The sequence below is a fragment of the Nelumbo lutea genome, chromosome 5, assembly GCF_056320005.1.
Source record: "Nelumbo lutea isolate HS-2025 chromosome 5, American lotus-T2T, whole genome shotgun sequence".
NCBI classification, from domain to species: Eukaryota; Viridiplantae; Streptophyta; class Magnoliopsida; order Proteales; family Nelumbonaceae; genus Nelumbo; species Nelumbo lutea.
Genome location: NC_142688.1, coordinates 49,565,333 through 49,584,028, shown reverse-complemented (window position 1 = coordinate 49,584,028; position 18,696 = coordinate 49,565,333). Strand labels below are relative to the sequence as shown.

The window sequence follows — 18,696 nt, the reverse complement described above, 5'->3', positions numbered from 1 at the left end:
TGGCCTCTCTTGAATGTGCTCTTTTGGCATCTTTTAACTTGTGAATGTTCAATTTATAGAATCTAGTACTGTCTTGATTAATTTGGTCAACTCGTTTTCCTTCATTTGCAAACGCCTTAGTGGATATGCATTGGTAAGTAGTAGAAATGTAGTGCAAAGATATATGTTCTTCATTGTTATTGGTAATTTTCTTTTTCATTCTTTTATTGAAAACTTTCTTTTTTCAAATTGGTGCATTTCAAATTGATGCCTGCATACAAAAAGAGGGATATAGACACCTGTATGCCCTTTACAAAATGCATAACCATATAAGCTCATTTTTTCTGTGATTTTATGCAAATTAGTTAAAAATGTAATAGGAGGAAGAATAGATTGCCAAAAGACAATGGCACATTAACCTTCTTTGATTGGTTTCATCAATCTTCCCTTCCAGCTGATCCATGGTAATAGGTGCCTTTTTTATTTTATTCTTCTTTATTTCATACCATGTAAACCTGTAGAGAATAAAATAATAATAGTGGAGGGAAAAAATCTTTCATGGAAATAAAAGAGAGAGAAAAGGATTATGTCATGGCTCCATGTCATTCATAGGTCCCACTGTAGTAGTTGGATGCATGAAGTAGTTTCTTTCTGATGCAGTTGTATTAGATCCACTTTGCACCTTTAGCTGTCAAGTTTTGCAGATTCACCACTTCTGGAAATTTGGAAGAATAAAAATATGCCTTTGAGCTATCCTTAGATGATAATCTTAGTCATCATTAAGTTGCCGTTGAGGTTCTTTATTAGTTTATTTTCTTTTTTTGAGTTTATTAACTGGGGATATAATTGCATGGTAGTTGGTATCTAAGGAGTACACATCTTTAAGGAATTCTAGTCAGTTTTAAGAGTTCGAAGATGTAGGATCTCATTTTAGATATGTATCCTAAACTTTTGAAGGAGGCAAATGAAATATAGATTGATGAGCAATATTTTCTTTGTTGTTTGGTGCAGACTCTAAACATTCTTCAGGATGCCAACTCCCTAACTCCCTCAAGCTATTAGGTGCCAAATCCTTGGTTATCCAATTTCCTTCCTCCCCCCTTTTATTTCTACGGATCTGTTTTATTTATAGTTTGTAAAATTGTCATTATCTGAACACATCAGATCTACAGTTCAATCTACAGTTCAATATCATGAGCATATTTGTCAAATTTGGATCAGTTGTACAAACCACAGCCCTTGTCAGATCTTTCTTTTTCCTGCTTCCTCTGTTTTTGCTTGTATTTTGGGCTGTTGTTTCTGAAGCTGTTGTAATTTGCTCATTGCTTTGAGCCTTTCTCTTGTATCTCTTGTTTATTTCTCTCTTTAATGAAAGTTTCTATTGATTATCAAAAATAAAAAAAATTTAATCATTCATAAAATCAGGATGCTCAATGGTCACTGGTTTAATCAGTAATTTATTTGTTCACCCCATGAAAGTTGTCTGAAATTTAGGACACAAAACCCCCTGGGTCACATGTTTACCAGCTTGACTGTCTTATGTGATTTGAGTTTGATAACACTTTGATTCTTGTCCTACTTCATTGTTCATGTCAATTATTTGTGGTCCAGGGTGGCGGCCATATATTATTTGTTAAATAGAGAAAGTTCTTTCCCAGGGTACCCATTCATGTTCACTTTTGGATTAAGGGGTGCTTGGCTGCTTGCCATATGGTTATTGAAGCAGTAGTGCTTTTATCCTTCAATTCCTTCCCTCAACATGCTCCTTTGAAAAATGTGTCAATTTGGTTTATATTTGCAATATTGCTTACCTAAGTAATTCCATTGTGTGTTACTCATATATGTATCAATAGTCTCTCCAGCACCTGTAAGAAGTGATCTATTGCAAGTTGAAGGGGCTAGAAGGGTTAGGGACAGACCAAAAAGGGCATAGGTTGAAGTAGTAAGAAATGATTAGAGTGCCAATAATTAACAATGGATATAGCTCTAAACAGAATGGAATGGCGAAACAGGATTTGTGTACCCGGCTCCATACAGTTGGGATAAGGCTTAGATGAAGGTGGTGGTGGTAGTGTTGGTGAATTATCTGTACATCACGGCTTGCTTTCCTTTAATACATTCACTTTTTAATGAAAAAGAATAAGGATGTTTGATTTGTAACCTTATGTACCTTGGATGAGGTCTTACTGTGGGAAAATAAAAAAAGAAAAGAAACATCACCTAGCACTTGAAACTTACACTGATAAATTTTAATGTCAGTTTCAAGGAAAGCATGTTTGAGTACCTTTTCCTAGTTCATTTGCTGAGTTTTCATTTATACTACATTTTCTCTTGACAGTTAATTTGGTAAACTTCAGGTTTTGATTTTAAGTGAGAAACTTCATTCGGTCACGTCTCAATTTGACCAACTAAGGGCCATACGCTTCCAGGATGCTGTTAATAAAGCAATACCTAGACGAAAAATGCACCAGGTTACCAATTCAAATTCACCAATTATCTCCAAATCTAATCATTCAGAGGTCAAGGAGCCAGATGAGCTCCCATCTGAACATCTAAGAGTTCAGCAGCAATTCTTGGATGATGAAACGCGTGCTCTTCAGGTAATTGTAATATTTGTCTTCTGAGGGTTAAAGTTTTCTTTATTCTGGTCATTTCTTTTATGTAAATTGCTTGCTCTACTTCTGCAGGTGGAGTTGACTAATCTTTTAGATACTGTTCAAGAAACTGAAACTAAAATGGTGGAGATGTCCGCATTGAATCATCTGATGGCCACACATGTTCTTCAACAGGCTCAACAGATAGAGCTTCTGTATGAACAAGTCAGTAGCTGTTTGCTTATTCATAGGATTAACTTATTTGTCTACATTTTCTGCCATAAATTTACTGATTTTCACTGAGGGAAAATCAAAATATACTACCAAATATTTAAAGAAAATATCTTGTATGTAAAACCAATAGTTGTATAAAACAAGTCAAATGAAGTTGGTTTGGAAGAGAAACACTCCATTAAAGGTGCTGAAACAGTTTCAAATTCAAATCTGAATTTTCTATGAATTTTCTTTTGGAAAAATCATAACAAATCACAGATGTTTTGCATGGCTGTAAAACCTATACCAAAAAATCCCTAAATTCAGGGAGATTTGAACCATATCAGTTCAAGGATGGTTGCCACCACTCACACTAACTACTGACATCATCTGGCAGTGTTCTGATGACAGTAGGTTGGCTCTAGGGTAACGAACACCAGTAGGTCTACCCTGAATCCAGATGTTGCTCCGATACCAAGTCGACTAATGTAAAGCCAAAAGAAAAAGAGAGGGGAAGAGAAGAAGGGAAAAGAAGAGAAGAAGAAGAGAGTTTGAATGGTGTGTCTCAATTATTGTTTCACACCAAAGACAAATCTTTTATGTTTTGCTGAAAAGTACAAGTTTGCCTTACTTGGGCACCCAAATACAAAAGAAGAAAAAACCAAAAAAAACCTTACAACATTTGCATATTCTCAACAATTCCAAAGAAATGGCCACAGATGTACGAGGGAACAAGATTGAGGATGGTGTCTGACCCTATTTCATCATAGCCACTCCAAATCTCCTTTGAGAACGAGGGTTTTGGAGGCACTCTTGTTGTACCTCCACCTGCTCAGAACACTGATGCTCTAAGTACTAGTGTGCTCCCTACATTTGATGTTCCTGCTTCTGTTTCTGACCTTGACCTCCCTATAGCTCTATAAAAGGAAAATAAATACATATCATCTTCTTCTACTGCTCATAGTGTGCCCTCTTATATGTCTTATGGTCAGTTATCTCCTGGAAATGTTTCTTTTTTGGCCTCCATTTCATTTGTTCCTATTCCCAAGTCTATAACTGAGGCTATGAAATTACCTAAGTGAAGAGAAGCTATGCAAACTGAGATGAATGCTCTAGTGAAGAATGAGATGTGGGAGGTGCTGAATTACCTAGAGGAAAGGCTTCTGTTGGTTGCAAATAGGTGTTCGCAATGAATATAAATTAGATGGAAGTATTGAAAGGTATAAGGCCTGGTTGGTAGCAAAGGGTTACACAGACTTGTGGGCTTGATAATGAAGAAACTTTTTCACTAGTTGCATAGATGCCATCTACATGTGTTCTACTATCATTAGCTGCTCATTTTGATTGGCTATTATGATAGTTTGATGTGAAATATGCCTTTTCGAATGGTGATCTAAATGAGATGTATATGATGGTTACCACTGGGATTTTATCCTGAGAAGCAAGGTTGTAGGGTTTGTAGATTCAGGAAGGCATTGTATCACCTGAAACAGTCACCTTATGCATGGTTTGACAGGTTCAGAAAGGCATTACAGAGAATTGGTTTTGAGCAATCCCTGTCAAATTATACTCTGTTCATGAAGAACGGAGAGCTGATTATTGTATACATTGATGATATTTTGGTGACAAGTAGTGATATAGGTGGAATTGCATAGCTTAAGTAGTTCATAGCCTCAAAATTTGAAATCAAGGATTTGGGGGAACTGTGGTACTTTCTTGGAATTGAGGAAGCTAGATCTAAACATGACATCTATATCTCTTAAAGAAGTATGTGCTAGACTTAAGGGCACGGGGAAGTTGGGAGTAAAGCTAGTAGATACACATATTGAGCCTTGACATAAGACTTGTGCTACGAAGGGGAGCTCCTTGAGGACCATGCCATGTATTGAAGACTTGTAGGGAGACTTCCTATCTTTGTATGACTTGTTCAGATATCTTGTATGCAATTAGTGTTGTAAGCCAGTACATGCATACTCCTCGTACATCACATATGGCAGTAGTGGAGAGGGTCTTTGCTTGTCTGAAGGCTAGTCCTGGCAAGGGTATTTTGTATAAGAGGCATGAGTGCATGACCATCTGAAGGTGGGAATTCTACACTAATGTTGACTGGATTGAATCTCTAGATGACAGGAAATCTATTTCAGGATATTGTGCTTTTGTGGGTTGAAATATGGTATCTTAGAAGAGAAAGAAACAAAATGTGGTGGCTGGGTCTTTATTGGAGGAATTAGGTGTCCTGTTCAGTTACTATTGTTGTTATATCGTGATAAGAAGGCTGTAATTAATATTGCTCATAACCCTATTCACCAAACGTATAGAAGTTAATCAACACATTATATAGGAGAAGGTTGTGCCTGGTGATGTTTGTATACCTTTTGTGAAATAAAATCTACAGCAATGTTTTAAAATAGCGGAGTCATGATGTGAGGCATTCCACTACCTGGAGACACGAGCCATAGTTCAGAATGGAAGAGGTGTAAGCTTCCTGAGTACAAGGAGGGGTAAGCCTCCTTAAGAGGAGGGTGATGAGAATGAAGTGGAGGAGAAAGAAGAGGAAGGAGGATTTTTTATTTACTTTTTAATAAAGTTGTTTTATATTAGGGAAAATTCCACTTTAGTACCCTGAACTTTGGGGGTAGTGTCAAGTTAGTACTCAAACTTCAAACGTGTAACTGCAGTACCCAAGCTTTCAAAAAGTGTCAAGTTGATCCAAAACTGTTAACCAATGTTTAGTATCATATAAAAGGACAAAAATGCCCTTCACCTATCATCTAATTTTCACTGTTTGGCCCACCTCTATTCAGAATGGGAAGGAGGGAGGGAAAAAATGAGTGGTTGCCTTTGATTCCCTCCCTGACCCAGGGTGCATAATTTTAGGGCAAAAATGAGTGGTGATTGAATCCTTGCAAATCTGAATTTTCAAAGGTTACTGTTCATTTCCTCTAGCTCTTGAAACTCTGAACAGCAGCAACGATCTCCTATCTGGTCTTCTGGGAGCGGCAAGCTTCTACCCAATCCCCCTCTCTTACTCTCTTTCTCCCATTCTTTTTTCTCTTCCCTCGACATTCTTCATCTCTTCCATTTCGATTTACCGCCGCTGCAACTCCTAGCAGTGGCGGTTTTCTCAGTTTTGGTCATCCCCCTCTCATTTCCTCATTTTTCTGCATCTCTCATCCTCTCATTTTACTCCCTCTAATATTTCTCATCATTTGGTACCTTGACTCCCTCTCTGCACAGTTGATCATCAGTAGAGCTACCATCACCGCAGCAATGTCCATCAATGGTGGTTCATTTATCTTCTTCTCCTCCATCGTTCTGTCTTCAGAATGATGACACCCCAGCTCGCCCTTGATTCCCGCATATGCAGCAAGGCCTAGGTTATCAACAAAAACTCCCCAGTTCGCCCCTTTTTCTTGATTCCTCCACTGGACTGACGCCCTGCTTACCGCTCTCCTCCATCATTCTCTCATCAGAACGATGACGCCCCAGCTCGTCCTTCATTCTGACATACTTAGCAAGGCCTAGGTTATCAACAAAAACGCCCCAGCTTGCCCCTGCTTCTTGATTCCTCCACCGGACTGATGCCCTGCTTACCATACATTGAACTAGGCTGTATTCTAGATGTTATTTCTTGGGGATTTCTCTTCTTTGAATCAGCACACTAACATCAGCGTCTAAGGCTGTGAACTTCAACCTGAGTTCGCTGGCTCTGGCTCGGAAATCCATTTCCAGTAACTGTTGGTGTGTAAGAATCGATTTCCCAATTCTGAGATCGTTAGTGCCGATGCAGAGAGACTCAGAGAAGATAAAGGCTGTGAACTTGGCTGTATTCTAGATGTTATTTCCTGGGGTTTCTCTTCTCTGAATCAGCACACTAACGTCGGCGTCTAAGGCTGTGAACTTCAACCTGAGTTCGCTGGCTCTGGCTCGAAAATCCATTTCCAGTAACTGTTGGTGTCTAAGAATCGATTTCCCAATTCTGAGATCGTTAGTGCCGACGCAGAGAGAAGATAAAGGTGTATGAGAGCTACTGTGAGGCAAGCATCTGAATCGACAGTTGAAATTGCGGATAACTGGTTTAAGTACAACCTCTGTTCTCTCATCAAGTAATCCAACTGTGGCTCAGTGTTATTATGGTTCAGTCTTAAGGTAGAAGACAATGAACAGTGTTTTATTTTCAAGGGTTGTTTTGACATTTTGAAAAATTTTAAGTTGCACATGTCATCACATGATAAGATAACTGTCGGACTGTTAATGGTAGGAACCAACTTGACATTTACTTTAAGTTTGAGTACTTCAATGACATGTTTGAAAGTTCGGGTACTAACTTGACACTACCCTCAAAATTCAGGATACTAGAGTGGAATTTTTCCTTTAAATTAAGAAGAATGAAGATGCATAACACTAGTTGAACAATGAATATGCCCAAACTTTCATTCCCTTCCCTTCCCTTTCCTTTTCTTTCTTTACTCATATTTTCTTTTCTTTTCCTTTATTTTTTTCTCTCTTTTTTGTCTTTTTTATGTGAGGTGCATGAGGTGTACACCTCTAGCACACTCTGTGAAAAGGAGTATGAGGCATACGCCTTAGAGGCATCAATGCATCTGGCATATGCCTTAGGGCATTTTGTGGGGTGCCTCTCTTGGAGGTGTGCCTCCATGAATATGCCGCCCACACCTTTTAAAATACTAATCAATAACGGGCAGACATTTTCACAAAGGGAGTTCCTAAAGCTTTGATGCAGGCCACACTGAGCAAGCTGGGCATAACTGATATCTATGCTCAACTTGACCCGGGGGGGGGGGAGTGTAGAAAAGAGTATTGACACACTATTTTGGGGTTTTCTGGGCCTATTATGACTGTTACACTATTGTTTATGTTTGTCTTTTCTTATTATTGGGATTGGGCCTTATTATTTTTATTTTTTTCTTATAGTTTTAAGTTGTCACAATTCACATGGTGGTTACATGACCACTTTAGTTACAAGTTACAACTGCCCTATGAGGGGCTCTGATGTAATTTGCTTCATATTAGTTCTTGAATATAAAAGTAAATGGGAGACTAACAGTCCCTAACAATCTCTTCTCTTTTTTTCATACTGTTTCCTCATCTGAAAACTCACCACCCAGAAGTCTGATAGACAAGTATTTCATTTGCTCCTCTAGAAGTAACATCTTTATTTAAGCTAAGATTTAGTATTTCTTTCTTTATTGATCCCAAAGGCTTCCTATTCCAAATATTGATTTTTCTTCCAGAACTTGAATCCCTTCCATCTAACAACCATTCCCTTCCTCCCACTAGGATTTCGCAGTATCAAAAAAAAAAAAAAAAAACCAATGGGCCTGTTAGCCACATGCCCTCAAATCTAAAGGGAGTTGGTCCACCCAGAATTCTCTCTTGCAATCTCAAAATAGGGCAGTGGTCTGATACCAGCCAAGAGAGAGCGTGTCGAAAAAGTGATTTCCTTGATGTTTATCCCAAATTCCCAATCCACAAAAGTGAAACCTATCAAGTTTTGAGCATACAACGTTACTTTGAAAATTAGTCCAACTGGAAATTGATTATAGCAATGGGAGCTCTCTATGAAGAAATTGAATCTTCTTTTTCTAGTCATTGGTTGGGTTTATGTTCTTATTTTAAATCAACCATGGACCTTTCTATAAACCTTACCGCATGGAGTTCCTCCCGAAGTTCAGTTCTCTTCTTTCCTTAGTTGTTGGATCCATATATGTGTTGAGTGGGGCCACTGATTTGTGTTGTTGAGTGGGCCGATCTGTGTTTAGTTTATTTTCTTTTAAATTAAGAAGTTGTTGGTCCTTGGGCCCATTAGTTTTTATTTTTAAAGGGGTTGTAACTATTTAGTTTGAGTTGCCGCCCTACTAAGGGCATCTTTGTAATATCTCATATTTAAGTTAAATATAAATAGAATGAGGGGTTGGCGACTAGGGTTATGACACACAATCCTAGTTGACCTTCTCCTTTCTTCCTTTTTCTCTTTCTATTGCTGAAATCTACAACTTTCTCCTCTTTCTTTCACAAGAAGCTTGACCGAATCAGCAGATAGTGGTTTCTACTTGGTATCAGAGCAGGTTGAAGGTTCTGGAAGTGATTCTCTCATGCAGCCCTAGATCGGCCGACTGCATGGAGATTTAAGAGGCTGATCGAAGCTCTCAAGTAAGCCCAATTTTTGGATTTTCTTGATGGATCTGTATGCCCTATAGCTGGTCTAGGGTTTCTCATCAGAATCAGGAAAAACTGGAGAAAGGGGAAAAGTCCTGTTTTTGTTGGACTCTTCAATTTTGACCTAGGTAGTGGCGCCCTATTTTTCTAGGGTTCCTTGGAGTTTTTTATAAGGGTTGATTCAAGTCCCACGTGGTTTGGAGGCTTCTAGAGAGGGCGGTTGCTTTTTCTCTCTCTTCTCCCATCCCACAGAAAATGAATCTTTTGTGGGAAGAAAGTCCAGGACACCAAAGGAGTGTCGTTGGTTTCAGAAGGTGTTTTGTTTGTTCTTGCTGCATTTTTTATTTGTTTTCTATACCCATTTGAGAAGCATGGAGGGACACAGAGTTGAATATAAGCCCGGGAATGAAATGAGACCTGTGGGAGGAGGTGCTGGAGACCCCTTTGGAGCTGGGACCATTACTACAGTTAGGTTGGATGGTACAAACTACATGGAATGGTCCCAATCTGCAAAGATGGCCATTGGGGCTCATGGAAAATTGGGGTATATCACTGGTGAAGAGGTGAAACCTGAAACTGGCAACTCCCGGTGGGTGCAGGAAAATTATATGGTAATGACATGGTTATGTAATTCCATGTTGCCACATATAAGTAAAAATTTTTTATGGGAAAATATTGCTAAGGAGATATGGGATGGGGTTGCAGAAACTTATTCACAAAAGGAGAATGTTGCTAGGGCTTATCAACTGAGAAATCAGATTATTGCTACAAGGCAGGGAGATAGATCTGTTGCAGCCTATTTTTCAGTCCTTAAGACCCTGTGGCAGGAGATCGACCATCTAGAGACTTTTGCTTGGGAAACCACCAAGGATGCAACTACCTATCAAAGACACTTAGAGAAGTATAGGGTGTTCGAATTCCTTGCTGGCCTTAACCCTGAGTATGACATTGCACGACAACATCTTCTTTCCAGGGACAGTGTCACTCTCTCCCAAGCATATGCCTTTGTGTCAGGAGAGGAGTGCAGGAGGGATGTAATGATGAAGAATCTCATTTCTGATCAGTCCACTATGGTAAGTGCTGTGAAATATAAATAGAATGGCAATGAAAACAAGAAGGAAGACAAAAGGGACTTAGTCTGTGACTACTGTAAGAAGCCTAAGCATACAAGAGATACTTGTTGAAAGCTTCACCCACATCTTGTGCCGAGCGGATTGAAGAATAAGAAAAGAAATGCGCACATGGCAGTTACTGGTTACACTCCGGCCCCCCTTACTACAACTGCTTTGTAGTCCGTTGCAACTGCTGCAGTAAGGGCCGAGCTTGAGAGGTTTGGGTTACTTCTGAATCAGAGGGATACAGCTAGTTCCAGTTCAGCCACAAGCGGACAACAGGGTACAGGCAGCACAGGTGGAGCTCACTCTACCTCCTTTGCCCACACAGGTAGTTCACATGTCACTGCAAAATATGTTTCTGCTTCAGGTAAGGAGAGATCTCCTTGGATTATAAACTTTGGAGCCTCAGAGCACATGACCCATTGCTCCACTATTTTCTCCTCTTACCAGCTTTGTTCTGGCAGAGATAGGGTCTCCACAGCTGATGGATCCCATGTTCTTATTGCTAGGAAGGGATCTGTCAAGATTAATGATTCCATTTGTTTATCCTCTGTCCTCCATGACAAAGAAATGTGTCTTCCTCAGATATGCAGAGAATCAGAAAGGATACCACTGCTATGATCCAATCTCTAGGAACCGGTTTGTTACTATGGACATTACCGTTTTTGAATCTACTTTCTTCTTCTCAAGGAATCCTTCTCAGGGGGAGTGTTTTGGGGAAGTAAGTCAGTAGTCTATCCCTCTCCCAGTTCCAGTCCCTGTGTCTACTCTTGTGGTTGACGACCACCCGATGTCACCTATCTTGCCACCTCCTTTGCATTCTGTCTCACAGCATTACTCATAGCAGAGACTTCATAAGGCGGTTGATTCCGCTACAACAGAACTCACACCACTTTCTGTCGATGATCCCTTGGAGACTCCAGATTCGGTTGATACGGATTCAGGTATTCCTCTTGATCCCACTACTATTTCATTTCCCATTGATCCTACTAACACTGTTACAGATAACTTTGATCTCCCTATTGCTCTTAGAAAAGAGAAGAGAAAGTGTATTGCTCATTGTATTTCACAGTACTTATCCTATAGTGGACTTTCTCCTTCCTATCGTGCTTTTCTCTCTTCTCTTGATTACCCAAGGTGTTAGTGAGGCTCTCTCCAAACCTGAGTGGAAGACAACTATGCAGGAAGAGATGGGGTTTTTGATTAGGAATCAGAAATGGGAGATTGTGGACCTACCAGAAGGCAAGGAGATAGTTGGATGCAGATGGGTTTACACAGTAAAGTATAAGGTAGATGGAAGTATAGAGAGGTACAAGGCAAGACTTGTTGCAGAAGGGTACACAAAGACCTATGGCATTGATTATCTAGAGACATTTGCGCCAGTTACAAAGATGACCTCTATTCGGATACTCCTTTCTCTTGCTGCCTCATACTCTTGGCCCTTGTTTCAATTGGATGTGAAGGATGCTTTCCTAAATGGGGATCTGCAAGAAGAGGTGTATATGGATATTCCAACTGGTTTTTATGATAGTGCTGAAAAGAAAAAGGTATGCAAGCTGAAGAAGTCACTATATGGCTTGAAACAATCTCCCAGAGCATGGTTTGATAGATTCAGAAAGGCCCTGATTGTTTTTGGCTACACTCAAACTCAATCTGATCACACCTTGTTTGTGAAGCGCAGGGGATCTTTGGTGTTAATCCTAATTGTTTATGTGGATGATATTGTTGTCACTGGGAATGATCTGAGTGAGATTGATAGTCTGAAGAGGAACCTGCATAAGGAATTTGAGATTAAGGATCTTGGAGAACTGAGATACTTCTTAGGCATCGAAGTTGCAAGATCGAAACATGGAATTTTTATCTCTCAAAGGAAGTATGTCTTGGACCTTCTCCAAGAGATAGGGAAGCTTGGAACAAAGGCAGCTAGCACCCCCATTGATCAGAACCATAGAATCAATGCATCAGAAGGTGAGCCAGTAAAAGACCTTGGGAGATACCAAAGACTTGTGGGTTGGCTACTATACTTGTGTATGACAAGACCGGACATCTCCTATGCAATAAGTGTAGTGAGTCAATACATGCATGCTCCACGAGACTAGCACTGGAAGGTAGTTGACATGATCCTTGCTTATTTGAAGGGACATCTAGGCAGAGGCATATTGTTTACTGATCATGGACAGCTGAAGCTAGAGGCTTATACAAATGCGGATTGGGCAAGATGCCTTGATGACAGATCAACTTCAGGAGTGTGCACCCTAGTTGGGGGTAACCTAGTCTCATGGAAGAGTAAAAAACAAACAGTTGTGGCAAGATCAAGTGCAGAAGTCGAATATAGGGCCATGGCACATGGAGCTTCAGAACTTCTCTGGATCCGTTCTCTGTTAGAAGAAATTGGTGTACAGGCAGAAGAACCTATGATGCTATACTGTGATAACCAGGTAGCAATTAATATTGCCTATAATCCAGTTCAACATGACCGAAGTAAGCACATTGAAGTAGATAGACATTTTATCAGAGAAAGGGTAACTTCTGGAGAAGTTTGTCTTCCATACATTTCTTCTGATCTGCAGCTTGTTGATGTTCTCACAAAAGGCGTTGCAAAGAATAAGCTGGAGCATGATCTATGCAAGTTGGGAATGTGTGAAATCTACTCCCAACTTGAGGGGGAGTGTTGAGTGGGGCCACTGATTTGTGTTGTTGAGTGGGCCGATCTGTGTTTAGTTTATTTTCTTTTAAATTAAGAAGTGGTTGGGCGTTGGGCCCATTAGTTTTTATTTTTAAAAGGGTTGTAACTATTTAGTTTGAGTTGCCGCCCTACTAAGGGCATCTTTGTAATATCTCATATTTAAGTTAAATATAAATAGAATGAGGGGCTGGCGGCTAGGGTTATGACACACAATCCTAGTTGACCTTCTCCTTTCTTCCCTTTTCTCTTTCTATTGCTGAAATCTACAACTTTCTCCTCTTTCTTTCACAAGAAGCTTGACCAAATCAGTAGATAGTGATTTCTACTATATGTTTCCAATTACACACTCAAATCCATCTTCAATTCCTCTCACCTTGATTGAGTTCATGATTGCTTTAATTCTTCTGCTCTCTCAAAAACTTCTGAATTCTAGAGAGTGATAGCTCCCCCCGCCCCCTTCCGGGTCCCTGGCCTGATTGTCCCCTATAAGAGGCCTATGACCAATTAATATTCCTTACTACCAGCAACTTCACATTTGATAAATGTGCTTCAGGTAACCCAGACCTGGTGTGAGTGTGGCTTTTAGAGACAAGGTGGTCTTCCTAGGTCCTGTTGGGGAAGGAAACTCCCTAAGGTTATAATTCATTGATCTTTTACAAGGTCTAAAGCTGGCTATATCTTCCGGTCGGAGTGGCCTGGTTGTGGAAGGGGCTGCAAAGTGGTGATTAATTGAACATCTAATGCAGATGAGCCTGCTTTCCCTTACAGATTTCTAGTGTAGTCAAAGGCCTTAGCTTCCACATTGCATACCTTGGGTGGAATCCTAGGTTGGCTAATTCCTTTCTGGCTTAAGGTTATGATTGAGCCGACATCAGTCTGTTTTGGTTAAATTTCAACCTAATATACCCCAGTATGAGTTGCATCCCTAGGGAGAATACTAATTTTTAAGATGTTGATGGCATTCATCTTTTTTTTTTTCTTATTTTGATTCTTGATGTTATTGGATCTGCTAATGTTTGTGAGACACCAAATTAAATGAAACTTTTTCTCAGGCAGTTGAAGCTACAAATAACGTGGAAATGGGTAACAAAGAGCTCTCTCAAGTCATGCAGCGCAACAGCAGTAGCAGAACTTTTCTTTTGCTTTTCTTATTTGTTCTTACTTTCTCAATCCTGTTTCTGGACTGGTACAACTAAATCTTTCTGCATTTCCATAATATTTTGGTTATTCACATCGTTTTCTTTACCTTTTTACCTTCCCTGTATTTTTTTTTTATTGGAATATAGTTGTCAATGTATCCATGACAAAGGTAAGTGGATTTTCTGATCTCTACACATTGACGTTAAGGAGTTCAAATGCTCTGGTACCTACCTGTGGCAGCTCAAAAGTACCCGTGCTTTTGTCATCACAATTTCACAATCTTTTAAGGTAGTATTAACCTAAACCTATAGATGCAGTGGAATAGAATAAGTCTGTAATTATAGTTCAGTTTGGAAGCAGTACAGATACAAATATGTACATTGCAAATACATACAAAATAATACAAAATACAATGTTTTGTACTCTATAAATTTGTATCTGTACTCATTCCAAACTGAGCCTAATGGGTAGTGATTAGAGGTGTAAAACGGGCTGTGCCGGGCTGGCATGGCATGGCCTGTGGGCATCTCACGCAAAGAGTGGACCGTGTCGGGCCGTGCTGCCCTCCCTTGGGATAATTTGGGGGGTCGACCCGGCAAAGCCCATGGCCCAGGCCTGTGTGGGACCATGTTGTGCCATGCCGTGTCGTGGGCTGGGCTGGCCCATGGGCCGAGCGTTGGGCTAGGTCAGGTCGTGCATCGGGCCAAAGCTACTTATTTAAAAAATTTGACAAAAAACTTAAAATTTTAATTTTATATGAATTTGATGTATACAATTGCTTATATATATACAATAATTAAATAAATTAGTATAATAAAATTTAAAAAATTATTTATTTTATTAATATATTATATGCTATATATTATTATATAATTATAATTTATATAATATTACATGAATATATATGGGCCGTGTCGGGCCATGCCGTGTTGGGCTGCCTGTTCGTTTGTGTCGTGTCGGCCCGGCCCATACGATCGTGTCAGGCTTGGCATGGCCTGCAGACCGTCGTGCTGAGTTGTGCTAGGCCGCGGGTGGCACAACCCGGTTTACACCTCTAATAGTGATGCTTGTTCTTTACATTACTTAAAGCGCAGTTTGGAAAGGATTAAATACAAATATGTGTAGTACAAATACATCCAAAATAAAACAAAATACAAGGTTTTGCACCCTACATATTTGTATTTGTACTATTCTCAGTTTGGGAAGAGTACCAATACAAATGTTTCATAGTGCAAAACCTTGTATTTTGTATTGCTAAATCTTGTATTTGCACTATACATATTTGCATTTGTATATTTTTTCAAAATTGAGTCTAAGGCTCATTTTGGAAGGAGTACAAATAGAAATATGTAGAGTGCAAAATCTTGTATTTTGTATTATTTTGTATGTATTTGTAGTATCGTTTGTATTAGAGTTTGCAATGTTTTAAGTGTTGTGCCTCAACTTAAAATGTCTACATTTACATATCACTTCCCATAATGTGATTGTTTGGAAAGATTTGGATGAGTAGACATGAAGATTTCAAAAATTTAGAGGCAAAAATCATTTTGAGTGGTGGAGTATCCGAATTTTGATTTTACGATGTACTTGCATTCACATGGATATTGTTGTTGCGCGATCTGGTTGCTCCCTACTAAAAGGCATTTTAGATATTGGACTGTTATATGGTCGGGTCAAACTGCAAGACAAGAGGATCAAAGCTCCTAGGGTACTTTATCCGGTGTGGGCATTTCGATGCTTAAGTTAGCGAAGGAGATTTTTGAGAAAGTTGATAGCTTAGAATAGGCAAGCTGTCGTGGGCCTCACAATGCATGACCGAGATCATTGGCTCGTCCAATCCGGAGTTAGTTTCGCACTTGAAGATGGATTCCGCGTAAGCTGATTTGGCTTATCAGGTCCGTCTGATTCGGGTAGGGTGACGATAAGACCCAATGATGTGTACCATGATCCCAAGGAGATTGGAGATAGGTGGCTTGCTTCTAGGAGGTTATGTGGCACCTCAGTAGGTCGGTGGGTGTGACGAGCTGCTTGGGCCCCTGTAATAGCCGAGTGACCCGAGGTGCCCGAGTTGATTAGATTGCTGAGGTGTCCGAGAATGTTGAAGTGTTACCTTGTTAGTTCGTGGCTCCATGTGTCTCCAAATGATTCGACGGGCCAAATCAACCCTCATTAGATATGGTGGAGAAGTTTATTCAGAATAAAGCTTTAATAATTACAAATACAAAGTATGAAAACATACGAAATGTATATTTCAATTTGAGGTTCAAAATTATTGGTAACTGGAGATGGTTCAGTTGGTAGGGTCTTTGTCGGGTTGTAACAGACTTTGGGATCAACGAAAAAGTATGGATAGGCTTAATGCAGATTTCTGATTTCTATTGCAGAGCTATAAACATTCAAAATGTCAAAAACCCCACTCTATACACCAATGCTCGCCCATGAATTGACATTAATTCGGAGTTGGCACTCACCGCAACAGTACTTTGGGCCTAAAAGTTCTAACCCTGGGCTGAACCGTCATTCACCTGTGGGATCAATACCTCTTGTTACTAGGGCTGGGGGATTATGCATATAGGGGTGGGCCATGGTTCTTAAAACCAGACCGGACTGGACGGTCAGACTGGAAAAATTGGGCGTTTTCCCCCAAAACCGTTGATTTTGGTCAGCAAATCGCTGAACCAACCGGTTAATTGTTCGAACCGTTCGAACTGTTTTGACCATTTTCCAATTTTTTAAATTCTTTTTAATTTTTTAATTTTTTTCAAAACGGACTGGCCATTCATGTTGAACGGTCTGATAGTTCGAACCAGTAACCAACCCCCTGACCTGTTCGTTTTTAAAAACCATGGGGTGGGCTATAGGGATCTAGGCAGTCATATTTCGGTCAAACCTGACCTAGCCCAGAAATTAATTATTATTATTATTATTATTATTATATTACTCTTTCTAGTAATAAAGTAGTATGTTATATAGTATAATATTTTACTAAGTATATATCTATAAACGTAGTACGTACGGTAACGGTATGATATATGGCATATATATAATGACTGAAAGAATGGTAGGATCCATCTAATGGACGCCATAAAGGTTGCGGAATGGGTGGGCGAATTTCAAAAATTTCCTACCTTCTCTCAACTGGGAATCATATTCCCTAAATTTAGAATACAATATTCAAGGATCCTACTTGAACCATAATCAAACCAGATCTGTACCAAAAGATAAATGGGAGGAATATACCTGATCCGGAGAAGCAGTATCTCCCAAAGTTGGTGTTCACGCCCAAAGAATGCTCCAAGATCCATTCCTACTAAAGATGACACAGCTGTGAATGGAACAGAACCAGCAGGGTGCGTCCTACACACTAGATCCTTCACAAGAATCCTCTGGAAGTACTAAACACTGAATCCTATTCAGTCTTTCTTGCAAGACTGATGTCAAAAACAGATTTCTTGACTTTCTTCTCTGCAAAGATCTAATCTTGCAATGGCAGATGGTGGCGGCAGGAGGAGATTTCCAAAAACAAAAAGGCTGAACTATTTTTCTGTTTTTCTGGAGAGTATGAATCAGATCAGATCTAAATTCGCAGGAGGTATCCTATCCCTCTTCAAGGTGGTTCGAAATCTCCTCCTTTCTTCTTGATTAAGAAACCTCCTTTTTAGGAGTTATCCCAATCCAAATCAGTATTTGGATAGGGGATAATCTTAATCATTTCTGCAGATAGAGTTAGCTTACTCCTGATCTTATCAGGAGGTTACCAGATTCAAATCTAATTTGAATTTGGTCTCTTAGAGTGGATAAGGCTAAAAGGCCCAATCCTTTTACTAACTTTAATCTCAAATTCGCCCCATGGATGGGTGATCATATCAGCCCACCTCGAAATGGGCTTTTGGCCCATTAAGTGTTCAGTGTCTAATTACTTTCCAATCTGCTGCCCAGTTGGGCTTCTTTGTATGGCGTGGGACCCAAGCATTGATCTACACACCAGCCACATGGGTTCGGCCCAGCCTTTAATACAAGGCCCAGCCGAATTCACTGAAAAACTCAATGAACCCCTTGAGTCCATCATATGAACCCTATGGGCCCATCAGGTATTATCCTCAATGGTCTTACACTTAACCTCTCAGCCCTTAATGATCAAGCACTGCCCGACAAGAGAGGACCTCTCCCTCGGCTGCAAGGAACAGTGCCGCACTCTCCTCTCACATGGATCCCGGGAATTAAAACCATTTGCAAACAATTCGAAACCGAACATATATATATATATAAATATATTAATTTTGCAAAACAAAATTCCAACGATTGAAATCAACTGCCGGCAGTTTGGTTTCCATCAGAGAGAGTGCATTCCCGATCATTACCCTTTGTCTGACAAAGTGGCTGATTCTGTCACTATGATCACCCACTCAGATGAATTCTCAAACTTCCCCAACATACCCAGGTTTTGATCCCCGCTAAGGATCTCACTGATTGGCATATCAAAGGCAGCCTGATCCAACACCTAGTGAAATGTCATAATCGAGTCTAGGGGTCAGGTGTAACTTTCCAGTTTTGCCCATCTATCTCCAAGGTCCAGGGCAATACTGGAAATCTGGTCCGGTTCAAGGATTCAAGTAATCCCATACTGCATGTGCCTCGGGTCTTACCCTGATGGCTGAGACAGGCCATCCCAACACTTGGTGGCACACCAGTATCAGCCTTGGCAGGATAAATCTCCCCAGACTTATCCAACGGCTGTGAACATTTAAAAACTAACATGAGTCTCTATAAATGTCCAATTTTAAGGTTT

The 18,696-nt window shown here is 40.0% G+C and overlaps 1 protein-coding gene across 8 annotated transcripts in view; it reads left to right on the top strand.

Annotated features, from left to right (window-relative positions):
* The window catches only part of LOC148852284 (syntaxin-81-like), a 33,419-nt gene extending 19,265 nt beyond the window's left edge, over positions 1-14,154 (top strand). For all 8 annotated transcript variants that reach the window (XM_088947809.1, XM_088947811.1, XM_088947810.1 and 5 more), the window contains 3 exons: positions 2,337-2,579; positions 2,667-2,798; positions 13,820-14,154. In XM_088947809.1, coding sequence (XP_088803935.1) covers positions 2,337-2,579; positions 2,667-2,798; positions 13,820-13,963 — 519 coding nt within the window. In that variant the 3' untranslated portion in view covers positions 13,964-14,154. The remainder of the gene's footprint in view (positions 1-2,336; positions 2,580-2,666; positions 2,799-13,819) is intronic.
* The last annotated feature ends 4,542 nt before the right edge of the window (positions 14,155-18,696 follow it).